This window comes from Leopardus geoffroyi, chromosome D3, assembly GCF_018350155.1.
Source record: "Leopardus geoffroyi isolate Oge1 chromosome D3, O.geoffroyi_Oge1_pat1.0, whole genome shotgun sequence".
NCBI classification, from domain to species: domain Eukaryota; kingdom Metazoa; phylum Chordata; class Mammalia; order Carnivora; family Felidae; genus Leopardus; species Leopardus geoffroyi.
In genome coordinates, this window is record NC_059339.1 from 93,818,931 (window position 1) to 93,842,263 (window position 23,333).

At 44.7% G+C, this 23,333-nt stretch overlaps 1 protein-coding gene across 11 annotated transcripts in view; it reads left to right on the plus strand.

The window, feature by feature from the left end:
• Positions 1-23,333, plus strand: part of ATP9B (ATPase phospholipid transporting 9B (putative)) — a 254,025-nt gene that overhangs the window by 29,040 nt on the left and 201,652 nt on the right. For 10 of the 11 annotated variants that reach the window (XM_045457995.1, XM_045458002.1, XM_045457997.1 and 7 more), the window contains exons 3-5: positions 9,798-9,948; positions 12,869-12,982; positions 21,419-21,527. In XM_045457995.1, coding sequence (XP_045313951.1) covers positions 9,798-9,948; positions 12,869-12,982; positions 21,419-21,527 — 374 coding nt within the window. The remainder of the gene's footprint in view (positions 1-9,797; positions 9,949-12,868; positions 12,983-21,418; positions 21,528-23,333) is intronic. The other variant, XM_045458001.1, reaches the window with a different exon arrangement.

The window sequence follows — 23,333 nt, forward strand, 5'->3', positions numbered from 1 at the left end:
GGCGGGGGGGGGGAAGGGTAGCACTGGAAGAGTGGAGAAGTGCTAGAGAAGGTGACTTTTGTCTTGTTTTTTTTTTTAATTAAAAAAATTTAGAGTGTGCGTGCAAGCTTGGGAGGGACAGAAGGAGAGGGGGAATCCTAAGCAGCCTCCACATTCAACACCAGAGCCCGATGTAGGGCTTGATTTCATGAACCGTGAGATCATGACCTGAGCAGAAATCATGAATCAGGCACTTGACCGACTGAGCCACCCAGGCACCCCCGGGATGACTTTTGTCTTGTCCTTAGTTGGGAACATGGGGTCACTTGGGTGAGGAGATGACTGGGATCCAGATGAGGACTGAAAACATGGGAAAATCGGTCCTGGCTTTGGTAGAGAGGTAATAACCAACAAAGGAGAATCAATAGTGATGCATTTGTATTGCATCCAGCATAGTGTTACGAGTTTCTGTCAGTGAGAGAGCCTGAACCGTTGCGAACTTGGTAGTGGCCGTGTGGCTCGGGAGCTATATATTAACCATATTTGTTCTTTCAATCTATGAGCATGGAAGGTTTTCCATTTTTTTGTGTCTTCAGTTTCTCTCATAAGCTTTCTATAGTTTTCAGTCTATAGATTTTTCACCTCTTTAGTTAGGTTTATTCCGAGGTATTTTATGGTTTTTGGTGCAATTGTAAATGGGATCAATTCCTTCATTTCTCTTTCTGTTGCTTCGTTATTGGTGTATAGAAATGCAACCGATTTTGGTGCCTTGATTTTATATCCTGCAACTTTGCTGATTTCACATATCAGTGTTAGCAGTTTTTTGGTGGAGTCTTTGGGTTTTCCACGTAGAGTATCATGTCTTCTGCAAAGAGTGAATGTTTGATTTCCTCCTTGATGATTTGGATCCCTGATATTTCTTTGTGTTATCTGATTGCTGAGGCTAGTACTTTTCAATACTATGTTGAATAACAGTGGTAAGAGTGGACATCCCTGTTGTGTTCTTGACCTTAGGGGGAAAGCTTTCAGTTTTTCCCCATTGAGGATGATATTAGCGGTGGGTTTTTCATATATGGTCTTTATGATCTTGAGGTACGATCCTTCTATCCCTACTTTCTTGGGGATTTTTATCAATAAAGGATGCTGTATTTTGTCAAATGCTTTTTCAGCATCTATTGAGAGGATCTTGCTGATCCTTCATTAATGTGGTGATATGTGATATGTCACATTGATTTGTGGATATTGAACCAGCCCTGCATCCCAGGAATAAATCCCACTTGATTGTGGTGAATAATTCTTTTAATGTATTGTTGGATCTGTTTGGCTAGTATCTTGGTGAGAATTTTTGTATCCATGTTCATGAGGAAATTGGTCTGTAGTTCTCCTTTTTAGTGGGGTCTTTGTCTGGTTTTGGAATCAAGGTAATGTTGGCCTTGTAGAATGAGTTTGGAAGTTTTCCTTCCATTTCTGTTTTTTGCAACAGCTCCAAAAGAATAGGTGTTAATTCTTCTTTAAATGTTTGGTAGAATTCTCCTGGAAAGCCATCTGGCCCTGGATTCTTATTTGTTGGGAGATTTTTGATTGCTGATTCAATTTCTTTACTGGTTATGGGTCTGTTCAAATTTTGTGTTTCTTCCTGTTTCAGTTTTGGTAGATTCTATCTTTAGGAATTTGACCATTTCTTCCAGGTTGCCCAGTTTGTTGACATATAATTGCTCATAATATTTTCTTACTATTGTATGTATTTTGCAGCATTGGTTGTGATCTCTGCTCTTTCATTTGTGAAATGAAAGTATTTCATTTGGGTCCTTTGTTTTTTCTTTTTGATTAATCTAGCTAGGGGTTTATCAATTTTGTTAATTCTTCCAAGGAACAAGCTCCTGGTTTCATTGATCTGGTCAACTGTTTCTCTGATTTCGATATCATTGATTTCTGCTCTAATCTTTATTATTTCCCTTCTTCTGCTAGTTTTGGGCTTTATTTGCTGTTCTTTTCCAGCTCTTTTAGGTGTAAGGTTAGGTTGTGTATTTGAGACTTTTCTTCCTTCTTTAGGAAGGCCTGGATTGCTATATACTTCTCACTTAGGACCGCCTCTGCTGCATCCCAGAGGTTTTGGGTTGTGTTTTCATTTTCATTAGCTTCCACGTCCTTTTTAATTTTCTCTTTAATTTCTCGGTTAACCCATTTATTCTTTAGTAGAGTATTGCTTAATTTCCAAGTATTCCTGGTCTTTTCACGGTTTTTCTTGTGGTTGATTTTGAGTTTCATAGCAGTGTGGTCTGAAAACATGCAGGATATGATCTCAGTCTTTCTGTACTTGTTGAGGGCTGATTTGTGACCCAGTATGTGATGAATTCTGGAGAATGTTCCATGTGCACTTGTAAGAATGTGTATTCTTCTGATTTAGGATGAAATGTTCTGAATATATTTGTTAAGTCCATCTGGTCCAGTGTGTCATTCTTAGCCATTGCTTCCTTGTTCATTTCATGTTTCGATGATCTGTCCATTATTGTAAGGGGGTGTTGAAGTCCCCTACTCTTAGGGTATTATTATCAGTGAGTTTCTTTATGTTTGTGATTAATTGATTTATATATTTGGGTGGCTCCATGTTGGGGACATAAATATTTACAGCAGTGAGATCTTGGTGGATAGACCCCTTAATTATGTTATAATGCCCTTCTTCATCTCTTGTTACAGTCTTTATTTTAAAATTTAGTTTGTCTGATATAAGTATGGCTACACCGGCTTTTGACAACCGTTAGCATGATAGATGGTTCTCCATCCACTTACTTTCAATGTGAAGGTGTCTTTAGGTTAAAATGAGTCTCTTTTAAGTAGCCTATAGATGGGTCTTGTATAGAGCCTATGTCTCTTGATTGGAGCATTTAGTCCATTGACATTTAGAGTGACTATTGAAAGATACGAATTTGGTGCCATTGGGTTGCCTTTTGAGTTCATGTCTCTGGTGATATTCTCTGGTCCTTTCCAGTCTTTGTTGATTTTGGTCTTTTTTGTTTTGTTTTTTCTTTTCTCCACTCAAAGGGTCCCCCTTAGAATTTCTTGCGGGGCTGGTTTAGTGGTCACAGACTCCTTTAGTTTTTGTTTGTGTGGGAAACTCTTTATATCTCCTTCTATTTTGAATGAGAGCCTTGCTGGATAAAGAATTCTTGGCTGCATATTTTTCCAATTCAGCATGTTGAATATATCCTGCCACTTCTTTCTGCCTGTCAGGTTTCTGTGGCTAGGTCTGCTGTGAGCCTGAACTGTGTTCCCTTATAGGTTAAAAAGTTTTTTTTTCCCCTTGCTGCTTTCATAATTCTTTCTCTGTGTATTTTGTGAATTTGACTGTTGTCTGCCTTGGTGATTGTTGGTTTTTGGTAAATCTAATCGGAGTTCTCTGTGCTTCTTGGATTTTGATGCCTGTGTCCTTCCCCAGATTAGGATAGTTTCCTGCTATAATTTGCTCATGTAAACCTTCTCCCCCCTTTTCTCTCTCTTCTGGGACTCCTATCATTCGGATGTTACTCCTTTTTAATAAGTCACTGAGTTCTCTAAGTCTCAAATCGTGATATTTTGCCTTTATTTCCCTCCATTTTCCTTTTTCATTATTCTCCATAGTTTTATCGTCTTAATTGCTGATTTGCTGCTCTGCTTCGTCCATCTTTTCCGTCATCGCATCCATTTGAGATTGCATCTCGGTTATAGCATTTTTAATTTCGTGCTGGCTAGATTTAATTCTTTCATCTCTGCAGAAAGCGGTTCTAGACTTTTTTCAACCCCAGCTAGTATTCTTATTATCATGGTTCTAAATTCTAGGTCAGACATCTTCCTTATATTTGTGTTGATTAAGCCTCGGCTGTCATGTCTTTCTCTTCTTTCTTTTGTTCTTCATTTTGTCATCTTGGAGGAAAAGAAAAAGTAAAATATAAAAATTAAAAAATTAAAAACAAAGCAAAAAATCAAATGAAGCTTGATGCTAGGTGTGTTTTCATCTGCTTGTTGAAAGAAACTTGATAGAATAGAGAGAAAAGGGAAAGAAAAAAAGGTAAGAAAAAAATTAAAAAATTATATAGTAAAATAGAATTAAATGAAATAGAAAAAAAATTTATAAAGTAAAAAATAAGATAAAAAATAATAAAAATAAATTTTTCTTTCTGTATGCAAGAATGAGGAAGAAAAATGAAAAAAAGAAAACAATGTAAGCAAAAACAAAGCAAAGCAAACGAACAAATACATGAGCCAGAAAACAGAATGAAACTACAGTGAAGTTACATCCAGTTTCCCTTAGAACTGAACAGTGAAGCCCGCTATAGTCCCTACATTAAGCAGGTGGAGGGACTTGTGCCGGTCTTCTGGATGGTGTACTTGGATGGCGCAGTTGGACAGGGCTTGGTGTAACGGCTGTATTGTCCAGTAGGCGGCGCTGCGTAGCTTACTGAGGTGGATCATTGTGGCACACGTGCGTGCACATGAGAGATGGAAATGGTTTCACCCAGTTGCCTAGTCTCTGGCACAGGAACTTCGCTCTTTCACCGACTTGTGATCAGGCACCTCCCCGTTGTCTCAGGCCTCCGTCCACTCCCCATCTCTACACACATAGGGTACCCTGTAGACTTCAGAGACCCCTGTGGCTTGGACCCACACCAGCTCTCTGGGGGAGGGTCTCACTGAGCAATGGCCGGTCCTGGCTTGCCCCAGAAAATGTTCATGCCGTTGCACAGCAGCAGAGGTTCAGAGGTTATGGCCAATCACAACACACAGCTGGCACCAGGTTTTGCCACACTCTGGCATCTTTGTCCCAATACCAGCAAACGTGGCTGCTCTCTGGGATCCCCTGGGACCTTTGCCCGTGGGGAGGCTGTATGGCCTCTACCAAATGCACTCCAAGCAGCGGAACTGCTTCTCCCCGTGTGGCACACGACCTCTCAGACCCCGCTGCCTGCTCCTGGGGCTTCGCCCTGCTTCCTCACCAGAGCACCGCCAGGCACTGGGCTCCAGAACTTCAGACTGTGTTCCACTGTTTGTAGAATCCTGGTGGTACTGAAACCCTCTCCTTTCTTCTCGTCAGTGGTTTTGGGAACAGATTCCTTGTTCAGTTCCCTGCGAGTGTTTTCACTCTTTCTCTCCAGCTGCTTTTGGGGGAGTGCTTTTCTTGCACGATCTTGATGTGCCTCACTCTCCCCCTTTCTCTTTCTCTGTCCTCTCTCCACGAAAACAGCTCCCTACCTTCTGGGGCTTTTTTCTCCACCAGCTCACGTCTCCGCAGCGCGTACCTGCCGAGTTCTGTGGCTCAGGGTATACGGATTGTTGTGTTAATCCTCAGATCAGTTTCCTAGGTGTGCAGAACGGCTTGGTGCTGATCTGGCTGCGTTTCAGGGACAAGACAAGCTGAGGGTGTCTATGCTGCTCCGCCGTATTCACTCTTGGATTTAGTCTTATTTGACTTGACAATGTAAGGTGATTTATGTATAAATGGGCAGTGTCTCCTGAGCAATCACTCACTTAGAAAATATTCCACTTCCAAAGAAGTGTTACCAGGTGAAGCTAGCTCCTGGGTGTTTCCTCCCAAGGACCTCCGTGTCATTCGCCCTCTTGTTATCAGTATCCACAAATCCATCTTCCTCAGAAATTGCCCCTCATTTTATTTTCCTGCTTCCCTCTACAGCTCCATGAGGCTTAAGTATACTTTCTGGGTTACTCATCTTTGGGGGCTTATGCACTCAAGGCACCTGTCTTCCCCTCCTGCTCATAGTTTCTGCCTGCATCGCCCGTGGCAATTCTGGTGGGACCCCAGGCTTTGAAACCCTCAAGGCTCTGTATTCATTTAATTCTGTGAAATAGCATGTGATTGGATTGTGGCTCCCTATCTACTACTTTCTTTTGTATTTGTATAAGGAAATACTTAGTAATAATACTTTTGTTGATAGTTATCAGTAGCCAAGTGTTTCAAATAATGGTTACATCTTGGAAGTCTAGGAATCTTTTTTTTTTTTTTTTTTTTCCTATACAGGGCTATAAGGAAAAATTAATAAACTGTTGAGTATACGTGTTTTTAGCTGTTGGTATTTAATTTAGAGTTTATAGAGTGTGAGGCTTTGGCACTTACTGGGTTGTTAGGTTCAGGTGCTACATGCAGTGGTGTTGATGTTGACGTTTTTATTTTAGCTGTTGTCTGCAGTGTGCATGTGATGCTCAAAGTGGTTTTACATTTATGGAGCCTTTTGTCTGTATAAGAATATGCTGATACCAGCGTAAACTTTGTAAAACCCACATTTTCTAAATTTTACATTTTTCAAACGCTCAATTTTTCTCGTTTTCAATATCATGGTAGATTTGCCCGACTCGTGTACGTTAAGCTGTCACACACATTAGGTAAGTAGGTGTTTCAGAACAAAAATTCCTGCTTGAATACTTTCCTGGAGGATTTTCGCCCCGAATTGAAGTGCTAAAGGAAGTACACACACAGGAAGCTTGTATCCTGTCTGCTGCACCTGTGTCTGCACCGTGCTCCCTGTGGACCAGCCCGGCCCGCTAACCCTCCCTGTGACGATGGGAATGGTCTAGATCTGCGATGTCCGGTATGGTAGCCGCTGGCCAAGGTGGCTGTTGAGCCCTTGAGATGTGGCTAATGTAACTGAGGAACTGGACTTTTTATTTCACTGAATTTTGATTCATACTGAGATAGTTACATGCCGAATGAATAGTCTGGGTGGCTCAGTCAGTTTAGCGTCCCACTCTTGATGGCGGCTCTGGCCGTGGTCTCGCGGTTTGTGAGACTGAGCCCCCCGTTGGGCTCCATGCTGACATCATGGAGCCTGTTTGGGATTCTCTCTTCTCCGGCCCTCCCCCACTCATGCTTGCTCTCTTTCTCTGTCTTTTGTTCTCTCTCTCTCTTGACTAAACTTAAAAAAAAAAGTCACGTGGCCAGTGGATGCTATATTGGGCAGTACAGTAACGTGCACTTCTTTTTAAATTTTTTTTTAACGTTTATTTATTTATTTATTTATTTATTAAATTTTTCTTAGCGTTTATTTATTTTTGAGAGACAGAGACAGCATGAGCAGGAGAGGGCAGAGAGAGAGAGAGGGAGGCGCAGAATATGAAGCAGGCTCCAGGCTCTGAGCTGTCAGCCCAGAGCCCGACGCGGGGCTCGAAGTCACAGACCGCGAGATTATGACCTGAGCCGAAGTCGGCCGCTTAACCGACTGAGCCATCCAGGCGCCCCAACGTTTATTTATTTTTGAGACAGGGAGAGACAGAGCATGAACAGGGGAGGGTCAGAGAGAGGGAGACACAGAATCTGAAGCAGGCTCCAGGCTCTGAGCTCCAAGCTGTCAGCACAGAGCCCGACGTGGGGCTAGAACTCACAGACCACGAGATCATGACCAGAGCCGAAGTCGACCACTTAACCGACTGAGCCACCCAGGCGTCCCTGTGCACTTCTTTTTAAAAAAGCTTTTTTTTTTAATGTTTATTTATTATTGAGAGACAGAGAGTGGGTGGGGAGGGGCAAGGAGAGGGGGAGACACTGAATCCGAAGCCGGCTCCAGCCTCTGAGCCATCAGCCCAGAGCCTGACGCGGGGCTCGAACCCACAGAACGTGAGATCGTGACCTGAGCCGAAGTTGGACGCCCAGCCGACGGAGCCACCCGGGCGCCCCCAGTAACGTGCGCTTCTGTGTCAGATGCAACTTTCTAAGATTGGAGGCGTTCTGAGTGTGACTCGGGAAGCCGCGTAGCTCTGCCAGCAACGAGTTGTTTCGTCTTGGAGAAATTGCTTACTTTTCTGGCCCCCAGTTTCCTCCTGGGGGAGTGGGGGTCTGACATCTCCGGAAGGCAGTTGCGGGTGTCAGACCGATTGAACCCGGAGTTTGGGGAAGAGTCCCTCCCGGCTCGTGTAACGTGGGTCTCGTGTACCATAACTGCGTGGCTTTTGCGCACCAGGAGTACCGGCTGTATGCGGTAGATAAGAGGCTGGCAATTTTGAGCTGCTGCCGGGAAGGAGTCGGGAGGGAGCCCCCTGACCTCCGGGGTGTCTGGGGTCCTGACGGGGGAGGGGCGGGTGGCAGGGGCGTGGCAAGGTGGATGGTGCCAGAGGAGAAGAGTCCTTGGGAGGGTGTCCAGGCCACACAGTAGAAGCAGCAGCAAGGCGAGAAATGGGAGTTTGATGCTTATTATATTTTATTTGAAGTCTTATTTAATTTTTGTTTCATTCACGCCTGAACAGATCACAAATCCCTAACATTTTACTAAAGCTACTTGACAATCCCTTACTCCCCCCCCCCCCCCCCCCCCGCCAAAGAAAGCAGTAAACATGGGAATACTTAGACAGCCTTAAATCACTTTAATAACATCCTGATTTATAACAGTTGGAGACTTAAAAGTATACTTGATATGTGAAGATGCTGTCTGTTGAAGCAGGAGGGTCGCTGGGGGTGTGTCAGAGCTGACCCGCTCGTCTGGCTGCCGCATGCGTTCCCATCGTGGGAGAGCTCACTCACGGTGACAGTGCTCCCGGTGCTGTGGCCGGGTGCCCACGACCGAAGGCCAGGGGGCTTCCGAGGGCAAAGCCCTGCCCTTCCAGACCGAAGATCTTCTGGGCACAGCTGGCAAGTAGGCAGACCGTCCGTAGAGACGCACTGCACACATCTGTACGCTCACATGGGATGCCTCCCGGCTGGGCCGTGAAGCGCTGTGTCTGCGTTTTGATCACTTGCAAGGCAGGCGATTTCCGGAGGGTCATGTCGGCTAGTGCCCCACCGTGGAAGTTAGGCGGTGACTTCAAGGTACAAGTCCAGACGCGTCAGCCTCATTTTGTAATGACGCCTAGAAGACTGTCGTCGTCACGCAAAATTACTGTGACCTTTTGAGCTTCCTCTGTCACCGAGGGGAGTTCGGCATTTGCGCCTTCTGCCGCCGGCCTGCCCGTCCAGCCTGGAGCGCACCTGGAAGAATGTTCCCAGGCTTCCTCGGCGTTGTGGGGATCTGAATTAGATCAGATTTTAAATTCACGATTCTGTTACGCTCAGTTGAGATGGCTCTGATGCCTTTTCATCATTTTCTTGAGTATTTTGAGAAAACTTTATTCTCTCTATCCAAAAATGGTGGTTTGGACGTCCAGGGAGTAGAAGTATTTGTGCTCCTGGAGCCCTGGTGCTGTTAGAGCAAGGACAGATCTTCGTGTTTACTGCACAGATGAGCATGGCTGCATGACAATGCAGTGGAGCTGTCACTGTCACTGTCACTAGAACATCCCACTGAGCATCAGTACCCTTTCTAAATACTGAATTGAGCCGTAAGTCTTAACTTTGTATTAATGCTACTAGAAAAGTTGCCTGTTTAGAAAGGAAAAAAGTGGTCCCCTCGAAGAAGAGAGGGCAGGTCACATTTGGGATGAATTGATGTCTGAGGACCTCTATCATCAAATTCCTGAGCGGTGTGTTGAGAATTATGAACAACAGACTGTCTTTTTCTCAGCGTAGTAAAGCATTGACTACTTCAGGATGTCAGTGTGGTTTTCTGTTTTTGTTTTTTGTTTTTCGTTTTGTTTCGACCCTGTTTGGTCTAAACAGGGAAGATAGTTTCCTTGAGGTTCTAAAAGTCGTCATATACTTGCTCATACGAGTTTCCTTCAGTGTTTTCTGTCACACCTTCATATCCATAAAACTTATTTTAAGACAACCCTACAGATTAGCTTTAGATACGCTGTCAGTGTCTGGTGCATATACACAGAAACAATCCGTATTGGCTCTAAATGTGTATGATTAGTTTAAAGACTTGGAATAGAGCATTCATAATGTGTCTCTTTTTTTCATGCAGTTGCTGTGACTGGCTGGTAAATATTTGTCAAAGAAAGAGAGAACTAAAAGCTCGCACAGTGTGGCTCGGATGTCCTGAAAAGTGTGAAGAGAAGCATCCCCGAAACTCTATCAAAAACCAGAAATACAATATATTTACCTTTATACCCGGGGTAAGGCTGTTACATTCTTAAAACTGGGCTTTTATATGAGACGTTGCCAGCTGCTTTTGTTTTCACTATTTCCCCCCCCCCCCCTTTTAATTGTGTCCCGTCCAAATCAGTGTCCCTTTGTTTTTGAACCATTCATGTTTCAGATGATTGTTAAATAATTCATGCACACTTTTACGGGTACAGCATAGAGTTCAACTTAAGAAAGTTTATAGTTTGGGGCGCCTGGGTGGCTCAGCCGGTTGTGTCCGACTTCGGCTCAGGTCATGATCTCGCAGTCTGGGAGTTCTAGCCCCACGTCGGGCTCTGTGCTGACAGCTTAGAGCCTGGAGCCTGTTTCAGATTCTGTGTCTCCCTCTCTCTCTGACCCTCCCCCGTTCATGCTGTCTCTCTCTGTCTCAAAAATAAACATTAAAAAAAAAATTAAGAAAAGAGAAAGTTTATAGTTTGACTTCATCCTTAGATAAAAATATTTATGCTTCTGTAGAAATAACCAAGTAGGCCTGAATTAAATTATCAGAAAAGAGCTGTAAGTTTTGTTTGGAAGTGAAGCTGAATGCCAAGTGTAAAGCCTGCGTAGGAGACTCCAAATGAGAGTAACATAAGTGCTTACACAGACAGGACTCCGTAACAGAATCTCTGTAAGCATTTATGGATGGATTTTCTACTTCACATTATGAATTTCAGGCCATGTATTATTGTATTATTCATTATCTTAAATAGGTATTATGCTGAGTTTAAATATTGAGGTTTAAATATTTGATTAAATTTTTTTATTGCTGGTGATATTTTTGTCTTAAATACATACAAACTCAGTTTGTATGTATTTAGAATGATTGGATAATTTTTGATTTTTGTGCATCATTTCCTATTTTAATAGACGAATTTATTCATCTTTCTACAGGCAAAAGGCAGCTACTACTGATTATGTTTCTAGATCAAAGTTTTTGACATGTTCTAGTTATTAGCTTTATGCTATTTTGCAAGAAAGTCTCTTGGTTTTGTGAAATAAGGGCTGTCTTATTTTTCATGTTTTTATGTAAATAATCATGCCGATTTTATGTTGGGCATTGATTACCTCCCACCACCCTTCCCCATCCATCTAATAGTTGGTGAATGCTTGATATCTAATTTGCTCTTTATTAAAACACACAAAACCGTTGGCTCCGTAATTGAAAGACTGCTCTTTTGTCAGGATATAAAATGTAAACTGTCTTTCAGGCAGATAAATACTCTCATCTGCATTAAATGAAGCTGCTGCTTTCTTTTTAATTTTAAATTATTAAATACTCGCGGATTGGCTAAGCATTGCACATTTTCCTAAAGGTCACAAAGTTCATTCAGTAGACAAGAAAGTATTGATTACAGTGGCTTAAAGCCAACAGTGCAGCTTAATTTTGACCAGAGTAAATCCACACAGCCTGCCAAGATTGGCTGTGTCCCGAAAATACCTGTTGATGTGTTGTCTGCACAAGTCTTACCGTGTGAATTTTTTTCCTTAGATTGTCTCTTAAATTAGGCTTTTCATCTAAAACGTAGTATTTTAGAAACATTTGGTAATTGCACAGTAGGAATTCAATGCCATTTTTAGCACCAAATGGCAATTTTTGAATTGCTAATAGATATAATTTATGCTAACAGAGATTTTAAAGAAATCACTGAGGAAAAAGAGCTTTCTCTCCTGCTGAGATTAATTTATGAAATGACTGAAAACATTTTTAGACAGCAATTGAATATGATTATGAATATAAACATGTTATCAATGCAGCCGATGCTTTAGTTGCACAAGCAACTGTGTGTTGATGTAGAAAACTTCATTACGTGAAACCTGTGGTTCCGGACTCTTTAAGTCAACAGTAAGTACTTAACCCACTGCTCTGCTCTGGTTGAAATTTTCCTACCTTCGAGTTGCATAAAAAATGGTATCCAAGGAGATTTTGACTGCAAGTTGCAAGGATGGAAGTTTAATTGCGGTTACAACTGCTGTTTCAGTTTTTCTCGTCTGTAAACACGAGGTTTCTTCCATTTTTGTTTTCAATTTCAATTTAATAGTTTGAGAATTTGTAAATAGAAGTGTATTAATATACCGGATCTTGGGTTTTCTTCCTTAAAGACAACTCTATTTGAATTAAAAAACAAAAACAGAAAGTTGCAGGATTTGCCTTCCTAACATTTTGTCGAATGATATTTATTTTATATTTGAAGCTCTTGTTGCAGGTTCACTGCTAAGAGTCTGTAAAAAATACGTAGGCATCTGTCTCCCCCAAAATTGCTTTGGAATTCACATTCTTTTACATGTCATCGTCTCTTACCGTCTGCGGGAAGCAGATATTTACAGGAGGCGGAGGCGGTTTTGTGAAGTCACGTTGTGTGCACTCTCTGCCTGTTCACTCAGCTTTTGTGAAACTGCCCTGACGTTCGTGTTCAGAAACGTGGCTGTCGTGTTTTATTTTTTACCGTTGCATAAATACAAGGTTAACACGACTTTCCCATTGTAAGATTTCCTGAGTTATCAAGATACACATTTGTGTGTATATAAATATATATTTATCGACCACCAACACTGGGAAGGACTTGCTACCTCATTTGCTTTGCTGTACGTACAAAGATATTTATATGTAGGTCAGTGTGGAAAACTGGAAAATCAAAACTTTTAGACGATGCTTTTAACATAGTTGAAAGTTCTAATTGTCTTTTTTTCAATTTATTTTAGATATAATTTTGAGGTAACCTTACCTCGCTTTGTATGTGATTTGGTTATTGGAAAGCCAGTGCCAAAATTAAGAAATTTGCTGTAACTCAGGGCATATTCTCAATGTTTGATGGAGATGTAGTTAGATATTGTGCCGATTTAATTATTTGATTGAAGTATTAAAGATTTTCCTTGGAGAGACTGTGTTAATTTTTTCTTTTTCCTTTTTAGGTTTTGTATGAACAGTTCAAGTTTTTCTTGAATCTCTATTTTCTGGTAGTATCCTGCTCGCAGTTTGTACCAGCATTGAAAATAGGCTATCTCTACACCTACTGGGCTCCTCTGGTAAAAGAAAAGATTTTTGAAATTAAGTTAAATGATTATTTAGAATATGGTTTTAAGAGTGGAGACGGTTGAGAGAGAAACTGATCAGATTTTAAGGAGTGTGATAGTGTTGCCGTGTATCTGTGAACTTCCGTGGAAGATTTTACGGAGCTCGGTCACGTGTGTGCCGGGCAGCCCTGCAGGAGGATCCGGTGGTGCACTGCTCCGGGTGTCATCTGGAGAGGCCGCTAGGCACCCCGGCTGGTGGGGCGGGGGGCTGGGGTGGTTTCCATGGCGCATTCTGTACTGAGGCTGCGATAACGGGTCGGTCTCTCCCCTGTGCTGATGGCACTGTCTGGAACCAGGGTGCGATCTGCTCAGCGACCCTCTTGTCCTGACAGATGGGCGGTTCTTACTTTTGGCCGAAGTATCTCAGTGAAGTCCGGACCATTTCTGCTTGACCCCTCAGTGCATAAAAGTTTTGGAAAGGCAAATGATACTTCTCATCGAATGCTTCCATTTCCACCATAATGCTGTTTGCCGATAACTTTCATCGGTTTTCAGCTTATGTAGACAATACGAATGCCTTCTTTCTTCCTTGCACCTAGAAAAATGGACTGCTTCCTTTGGACTGCTCCCTTTTGGGCAGATCGTCAGCATAATCAGTCAAGACAACGTAGTGAAACTCCTCCTTTAGGGAAGGAGCCAGCACAGTGCTCACTTACCTGCCGAAGTGCTCCCCTCGGAGCCGGGATGTGAGCGGCGTGCTCTGGAGTTCATTTCTCTGGGCTGCGCAGTCCTGCCACCTCTCACAGCCAGTCTCAGATGCGCCAGGGCGACTGGCAGAGGGGACAGAAGTCTCGTTGGCAGGGTTGCTGGAGTCAGCCCCTCCTCCTGTGCACCCACGCAGACTTCAGAGGAGCGCAGGTTTGAGCAGTGACAGTAACGGTGTTTGTAGTACGAAATGATCACGGAGTCAGTACGGTGCACTCAGGAAATCAGTGGGGTTGGAAGATGCCGGGATTATCTAAGTTAGGCCCCTGTGAGGGGTGGCATTGGGATGACATCCGGATTTCTGAGAGCCCGGGCCACGCACTGGTCAGGGAAGAGAGAGGCGCAGGCACGGGGAGCCACAGTTGCGGAAACTCTCGGGCCAGGATGCTGGGGGTGCCGCTGGAGCGTGGGGACGTGGGGACGGTGCTTGTAAGGGAAGTCAGGGTGCTCGCACTTGATTCTGAACGGGAGAGGGAGCCCCGTGACGGTGTGGGTGTCGCGTAGCACACGGGCGACACCGAAGCTCAGACCTCAGTGCTCGGAGTTGGTGTTCAAGCCAGGTGGCTGTGGAGAGGCGACGGAGGGGGGGCTTTCTCTTCTTTTCCCCCTGCTCACCTTCCTTCCCCTGCAGGCAACTTCTGTTTGCATTTGAGATTCAGTTGTTACGCGTCTCCCAGTAATTTTGCTACTTATGTTTGTCTCCCTGAAATCGTATGTTTGCATGCTCTGAAAAGTTTGCATAAAGATGACCTTAGTCCGTGTACCCTTTTGCAACATGCGTTTTGACTTAACATTGTTTGATAAAACGGATCCCTGACACGTACAGGTCTAGTTCACGTACTCTTCGCTTCTCGGAAGTGTTCCGTTGAATATATACACAGTCGATTTGTCCATCTTCCCAGGGAAGGAGACTTTAGGTTTCTTTCTGATTTTTCACAGTTAACAGACTCGGCTGTGACGATCGGTCTGATTGCACGTTGTTCCCTGTGCATCCTGGGAGTCTCATTGCCTAAGCCCTGCTTACTTTTCCCATTTTCCAGTGAAAGCGTAGCTCAAGTGTACTTACGATCTCAGGGTGTTTATTTCTGGCCCCTCTTCCTACCCGTGGCTTCGCAGGGTGCTCTCACCCCTCCAGTGTCACCGCCGGCTCGGCCTGAAGTGTCCATTAGCGCTGATTGTCTGAGGACACGGGACCCTCTTCAAACTCTGACGTACGGAGCGTTCGTTTGTTTTGCTTTTGCGTCTTTTCCTCATGACTGTGACTTAAGGGGCTCGTAACCAAAGAGGATGTTCGTTGCAGGTGGATTCCTAACGAGGACTTGCTTTTAAGTGTGCGCAGAATTGGCTGTGTCGGCCAGAGCCGTCCCTTCCTCTGTCCGTGTGAAGTTTACGTCCGCCAGCCTGACCTGTCCTGTCAGCCGCAGGTGTTTGAAGCACTTGGCGTGCGGGAATTCACTTCGCCGTGCTCAGAGAAGTGCCCCGGTAGGCACCTGGCTCAGTACTCCTAGAAGGGACGCTGAGCAGAGGCTCAGGGGCCCCGCGGAAAAGCGAAAAGCCCGCTTCTCCCGTTTGAGTTGCGCTTCATGCTTCCTCGGGACGCGCCGGCCGTTCCCCGCGCCCCTGTCCCCGCGCCCCGGTGGACCTCCAGCTGGCCTGCTTAGGAATCCGCGCCCTGCCCTTCCCTGCCCCGGTGGCAGCCACGGTTGGTGCCTCTGGTCGTGTGATCAGGAAGGACTTGTGAGTCTGTGCTTGCGCTCCTCGTGCACGTGTTAACCTCTGATTTAGCAAAGGTCTTAAGTTGATGTGCGCATCAGGCTCGCCTTCAAATCCCAGAAGCAGGCTTAGGTAGACTGCTTCTTTGATCTAAGCTCCCCTCTGAAACGTTTTTTGGAAACTGAAAATTCAGATACCACATAGAGAAGATCTTTTTTGTTAGTCGCGGCAAATTTACACTAAATCTGTATCCAGACCACATACTGTTTTTTGTTTGTTTTAAAGTAAAGGAAGTATTCTTCAGCAGGATTCTCACAGCTCCTGAGTTCCTGCTGTTTCTCGAGCCGCCCGTTCACCCCGTCCTGGGGGGCCTGCCCCGGCGCGTGGCCTTCGTACGCACTCATGTCGCACTGCCTTTTCTCTGCTTGCCTTGTGAGGTTCTGTAAGGCAGAACCTTCTGAGGTTTCTTGCTCAGAAAAAGGGCTCGGCATCTCCAGGTTCCTCCCTGACAGAAACCCGCCAGTCCAGCGTAAACCCGTCATCCGGCCGGTGGTTATAAAATCTTCGGTCTCCCACCCGCTAATTTTCAGCAGGGAGCTTCTGATTCCTTCCCTCTGTTCTCCAGCTAAAGGGTGTTTCTGAAAACAGTGATAGCTTCGTAATCGTTTTTGTCAGTTATTCCTGGCAATATTGTTTACTTCAGCCCTGATCTCCTTTCTGTTATATCTTGCCATATGACAGAAGAGTCAACTGAAAATAATTGATTTCATTATTACATTCTTGTGTCGGAATGAGGATTACCTTTCGTATCATTCAGCCTTCGGAACAGCTCTTTGAGGGACAGCTAGTGTAACCAGAGTACCGAAACGGATCGCAGTGCTTTTGTCGGAATGAATGAGGTGGGATAGACCTGCCCACGCAGACGATTCTTAGAGGAAGTCTGGGTTGGTGATGCTACCTCCTCCATGTAAGATGTGGTCCTGGAAGTTTGTTAACACGTCACTTCCAGGGTGACCAGGGCGTTTGCAAGAGACTCTGACTTTCAGTATGATTCTCCAGTGCTTCCCTCTGTCCACTCCTTTCCTGAGTGTCTCTGTACTTCGCTGGTGTGGGTGGAGTACAGAAAGGAGAAAGCACACCACTCCCTGGGACTCCTATCGCTTGCTGCCCAGGGACAAGCACTCTCGCAGAAGTACTGGTGCTCCTTGTGCCTCAGTTTCCCTGGCTGAATTATTGCTCATTAGGTTTTTGTGGCATTTAAAAGCTGACTCATTCAAAAAACCTAGAAAAGTTTGGGCGCCTGGGGGCTCAGTCGGCTACGCGTCCGACTTCGGCTCAGGTCACGGTCTTATGGTTCGTGGGTTCGAGCCCCGCGTCGGGCTCTGTGCTGACAGCTCGGAGCCTGGAGCCTGCTTTGGATTCTGTGTCTCCCTCTCTCTGTACTTCCCCTACTCGTGCTCTCTCTCTGTCTGTCAAAAATAAACGAACATTCAGAAAACTTTTAAAAACCCCATAAAATAGTTTCTGGGGGCTCCTGGGTGGCTCAGTCAGCTAAGCTTCTGACTTCTGCTCAGGTCATGATCTCACGGTTCAGGGATTCGAGCCCCACATCAGGCTCTGTGCTGACGGTGTGGAGCCTGCTTGGGATTCTCTGTCTCCCCCTCTCTCTGCCCCTCTCCTGCTCGTGCTCGCGCTCTCTCTCTGTCCCTCAAAGTAAATAAATAAACTTAAAATAAAAAGCTTCTGGTATATAAGAATCCCTCAAGTTTAAACTGGTATTATATCAATAGAATTTTTTGTCTTTTTATAAAAATGCATATTATTTTGGCAGTTACTTGACATGACTCCTGGGTCATCTGGCGAAGTAGGAAAAAAGAAGTCCGCTTTATGAAACAAGATTTAGTCATGGCCTGTGGACCGGCCACGTGAGACATTCCCGTCATCCATTCTGATTAACAGGCTGACCTCAAATACCGTTGTGTCACTGAAGTACTGTCACCCCCTTGCGTCCAGTTCGGGTTTTCCTGTAGCGGTACCGTAGCTTCGGTCTCGGACGTGGTCGGTGCTGAGGTCGCGGGAAGGCCCGGCCCCTCCTGGGGGAAGACTTTACTTGCCCACGGCTTCCGTAGGCCGTCAGTCTGCAGTGACCCACGTAAGACTCAGTAGATGTGCACTCTGCGGGCGGAGGTCCGTGGGTCGTAGACTCCAGTGCCTGTGAAGGAAACCCTGGCCTCAGCTGTGCCTTTCTTGGAATCTGCTTTATGTTCTGAGGCTGGCTTTTGGGGTTTTTCTCAGGATAGATAAGCCGGAGACGGACGTGGTGGCACGGGAGTGGCCTCCACATCTGTTACGTGTCCGGGGAAACCTTCGGTTTGGACCGTGGCTGCGAGCTGCTCGTGTGCACCAGCGGTCTCCAGGGCTCTGTTTCCTCCCAGGAGTGCTCACCTCCTGTTTTACGAGTTGGGACCCAACCCTCTGTCGCATCTTCTCTAATGTTACTGCTTTGAAGTAGAAGCCTACTTTCACTTCTCGAGTTCTCGGAAGCACTGGGAACTCTTACGATTTGTGGCTTAAGGTTCCGTGATGAATGGAGAATTCACTTTTGCTGTCTTTAAGCCATAGGGTTAAAGGGTGAAAGTTAGATCCACCTGCACAGTTTAGATGACATACACACATCTGGGACCTGCGCCTCACAGAGGAGAGGTGAAGGCGCCCTCTTCAGGTGGGGCTTGAGCAGAACACCTCCCGGGTGATGGCCATGCGCTCGCCTGATTGACCCTCTCCTTTAACGGTACCGCCTTCAGTGTGTAAGTAACGTGCTTGACAGCCATTCTCCTCTTACCTCTCGGGTTGAGTCAGTCACAAACACAGTTGTACAGAATTCTACGTGGTGAACGTGAGTCCTAATAGTAAATACTCTCTATGTGAGAATGGCTCACGGAACTGTCTTTCCCGGATGGGTAGATGCGTGTTTTTCACGTTACTGACAATGAGTTTGTGACTTAGAATTTGTGTATTTAAAGTGGTATTGTCTTCTCACCCGAGACTAACGGCATCTTTGAGTTAAGGAAATACGGTATTTCATCGTACGAATGTACCAGGAGTTTCTTATTTGTGGACATTTAGGTTATTTCCGGTTTTTTATATTGGATGCCGGGATCCTTGGTTTTTTGTTTGTTTTTTAGGATAACTTTCCAGACGTGGAACTGTTTGGTTAAAGTGTGTATAAATTTTAGGGCTTTTGATAACACTAAATTTCTTTAAAGTATTTTTGGTATTTCCTGTTTTGGATTTTCATATATTTTTTTTTTTTTTTTTGTCTTATATGTGCTAAAAGACATTTAGATGGAAAAGAAAGAGAAAAGCTGTCTCTGTTGACAAGTGGCATGACCTGGTGTGTAGGCAAATCTGGGGAGTACACACACAGACTTGCTGGGGCTGATAAATGAGTTAGTGAGGCTACGGGGTATAAGATAGATACACAAAAAGTGCTTATATTTTTGTATACTAGCAGTGACCACCTGAAAATGAAATTAGTGTAGTAATTTCATTTATAAAAGTATCAGAAAGGAGAAATAGTAGATTTAGCTAAAATGCAAGATTTCATACTGAAAACTTAAAACGTTTTTGAAAAAATTAAAGATCTAAATAGATAGAAGTCATCCCATGTTCAAGAATTGAAAGACTTGATATTATTGTAACGATAGCACTCTCCGAATTGATCTGTAGATTCGGTACAATCCCTGTGAGCATCCCACATAGCTTTTTTGGCAGAAATTGACAAACCGATTCTAAAATTCATATGGAAATACAAGAGACGCAGAGTAGCCAGTGCGACCTAGAAAGTAGATCAGTATTGGAGGACTCCTGCCTCCCATTCCAAACTTACTTTGAAGCTATAGTCATCAAGAAGGTGTGGTACCAGCTGAAGGATAGATCACGGGATACACGTCGAGTCCAGAAACAAACCTTGACACTTAGGACAACTTGATTTTTGGCAAGGGTGCTAAGACAGGTCAGTGGAGACAGAGCCAAAGAATGAATTTGGACCCTGCCTCCTGTCACACACAGGATGTAACCGAGAATGGGTTACAGACCTAAATGGAAGAGCTGAACCCAGTAAGACTCCTGGAAGAAAACAAAGGTGGAGTTTTGGGATCTTGGACACTAAAAGCCCAGGTGACCAAAGAAACAATTTAAATTGGACATCATGAAAATGAAAAACTTGAGTGCATCAGAGGACGCTATCAAGAAAGTGAAACAATACAACCTGGAAAGTGTAACCTCACGCTTGTAAATCATACCTCTAACAAGGTATTTATATCCAGAATCACATGAAGAGCTCTTACAACTTCACGTGAAAAGACGAATGACACAGGTAAAAAGTGAGTGTAGGATCTGAATAACATTTATCCCAAGAGAACGTGTATATGGCCAGTAAGCTCATGTTAAGTGGTACAAGCACTTTGGAAAGCAGTTTGGCAGTTCATGAAAATGCCAGCCGTACTGTGTCACCCGGAAGAGGCACTATGGTTGCAGGGGGCTGGGAGCAGGGGAGATGGGAAAGGGGGGTGAGCTTTCTCTTTGGGGTGATGAAAGTCAGATGGTGTTGATGGTGGCACAACTCTGAATGCGTCGGGGGCGGCCGTGTTTCAGTAAACACAAGGACCACGGGTTCCAGGGGCCCACGTGGTGTAGCCTGTCGGCGACACAAAAACAGCCCTGGGATAACAGGTTGCTGTCCCCTAAGTGGAGTTGCCCGGCCTTGCCTTGGCCATTTTCACAGTAGACGGGGGGATGCTCATCAGTCAAACGAAGCCTACTGGACAGTGTGGTCCGAGAGAGGTTGACTTGAAGAGTAGCCGTGTAATGCGTCACAAAACACCCAAGTAGCCTTTGAAAATGACTCCAGCCACGTTAGCGGTGTAATAGATTTCACAATAGATTCCAAGTACGTAGGTTTTCTGTAGGGGCGCCTGGGTGGCTCAGTTGGTTAAGCATCTGGCTCTTGACTTCGGCTCATGTCGTGACCTCACAGTTTGTGAGTTCGAGCCCCACGTTGGGCTCTGCGCTGACGGCATGGAGCCTGCTTGGGCTTCTCCCTCTCTCTGCACCTCCCCCACTCCCGTGCTCTCTATTTCTCTCAAAATAAATAAATACACTTTGAAAAAAGTTTTATTTAGATAGCATCAAGTTAATCTGTCCAGGGTTTTACTTAAAAAGTGAGGAAGTAGGGGCGCCTGGGTGGCTCAGTCGGTTAAACGTCCGACTCTTGATTTCGGCTCAGGTCAGGATCTCATGGTTTGTGGGTTCGAGCCCCACATCGGGCTCTGCGCTGGTAGTGTGGAGTCTTCTTGGGATCCTCTCTCTCTCCCTGTTTCTGCCCCTCCCCTGCTCATGCTGTCTTTCTCTCTCTCCCTCCCCCCCAAAATAAAAAAAATAAATTTAAATAAAAATATTTTTTAAAAAAGTGAAGAAAAAAAGCGTGGTGGCTGTGCCTGTGCCCCACGTGTGTCTGTAGACGCTGCCACGGGGAGAAACTTGTCGTGCTGGGATAGCTTCCTGTTGCCACACATTTCATTCTACCAGAAAGAGAAGTATAGGAAATGTGTGATTTTGATGTCAGTCTTTGTTAATTTGAACTTGAATGCTCGCATGTTCTGAATATAATTCATGGGGTTTTTGAAGATTGTTGGTCTCCTTATTTTTAGGTTACTAAGTCCTTTCTGATGTTTGGCTTGAAGTACAAGCTATGATACGAATTTAAAAAAATTTTTTGGCTGATAGAATCGTAAATCTTATATATCATATGTTTTTAGTGGTGTTTCATTGTTCCTTTTTGTCTTTGTTTTCATTTATGTTTTAGAAGTAACAAATTGGCGGGTGGGGGGTGGGGAGTAAAATTTTTGTTACTGTTTTGTTATTTAAAATCCAGTTTTCTCAAATATCTGATTTTATTTTGTCTCATAGGGATTCGTTTTGGCTGTTACCATCATGAGGGAAGCTATTGATGAATTTCGGCGTTTTCAGCGAGACAAGGAAGTAAATTCACAGCTATACAGCAAGCTCACAGTAAGAGGTCAGCAAGACACTTTTGATTTAGTTTATCATTTGCTTAATGTAGCCATCACGTCAGAGTTAACATAAATGAAAGAAAACGTCATAATTCTGTTACCGAAAATAGTGTTATGTAATTACATATGGTACCTAATTAATTTTCTTACGATAACGTAATGCCTACAAATTCAAGGTAGATTTCTTATTCATTCTCCAGATGCTGGGATGTGTGTGTACGAGTATAAACGTGTACACACTTAAACACACATGTGCACAGAGAACTGGTCGTGTGGTGCGCTCTGTCACGGTTTGTACACGAGGCGTGTGCACGTAGACACGTGTGAAACCCAGCTGGTGCAGGACATTTTCTGTGAAGCCCTGTAGCACCTTATCTGCCGTCTCTGTTCGTGTTATATTTTCAACACAGTCGTAGGGTTAGACAATTAGTACCAGGGCCTTAAACTGTTTAAGTGCGAGGTCTCGGAGCGCCTGCAGTTCATGTCATGATCCAAAGTGGGACTGCTTTATGCCCATTTCCCCTTACCTTCGTTCAGGGCTTTTAACCCTTGCTTAATTTATGTTTTTTAATTTTTTTTTTCAACGTTTATTTATTTTTGGGACAGAGAGAGACAGAGCATGAACGGGGGAGGGGCAGAGAGAGAGGGAGACACAGAATCGGAAACAGGCTCCAGGCTCTGAGCCGTCAGCCCAGAGCCTGACGCGGGGCTCGAACTCACGGACCGCGAGATCGTGACCTGGCTGAAGTCGGACGCTTAACCGACTGCGCCACCCAGGCGCCCCTTAATTTATGTTTTTAAAGAGTTTGTTTATTTGGTCTCTCAGTCTCCGTGGAAAAGAAGCGATGTATTGGGAAGAGTGTGGGGAAAGCATTTGCACGTATTCATAATAACTTCAAAGCCTGTTTCAAAGATGAGGTTTAGAGTGGTGTTTGTACCTTCTGATTACGTGGGGACATTTGTATGTTGAATTATTTATTTGAAATAACTCTCCAAAAAAATATTTTCATAGCTTATTTGGACAGATCTCGTGTAACGTAAAGTTTATCCGTTGAAAGCGTACAGTTGGGTGGCTTGAGTCTGTTCACAGAGTTGTGGAAGCATTACTGCCGTCTACTTTTGGAACGGTCTTGACGTTCTAGAAAGAAACTCTGAATATGTTAGCCGTCATCCCATTCTTGCCCCTCCTGCCCCTCCTCCAGCCCCGGGTCCGTCTCCCGGCCTGCTTTCTGTCTCCCTGGGTTTGCCCCCGAGGAGCAGGTGTCCGGAAGCCTGCAGCGTGTGGGCTGGTGTCACAGGCCTCTTTCCCCGGCGTCCTGTGGTCACGGGTCATCAGTTCATCGCTGGCGTGGCGCCTGGCAGCGCTCTTTTTCTTTTCGTGGCCCAGGGCTCCTCCTCTCTGTGGCGTGCCGTGTTTGTCTCCCATTCAGTAGTGGGTGGACATTTGCGTTGTTTCCACTTCAGGCGACTGTGAAGGATGCTGCTGCAAATGTCTGCCTGCGGTTTTTCTGTACGAACGTGATGTTACTTCTTCTGTGAGCATACCTACCACGAGTGAAATTGCTGGATTATATGGTAACCACGTTCTTGAGAAACTGCAGACTACTCTTCTGATTGGCCTTACCAGTTGGCCAAACCAGCTGCCGGTTTGCTTTCTCACCAGCAGCGTGCGAGTGGTCCAGTCTGTCTGTGTCTTCGCTGGCACCTGTTAGCGTCTGTCTTTTTGTTGCAGCCGTCCCGTTGGGCGTGAAGCGGTAGCTCGTTGTGGTTTTGACTTGTGTTTCTCTGGTGACTCATGACTTGAGCGTCTT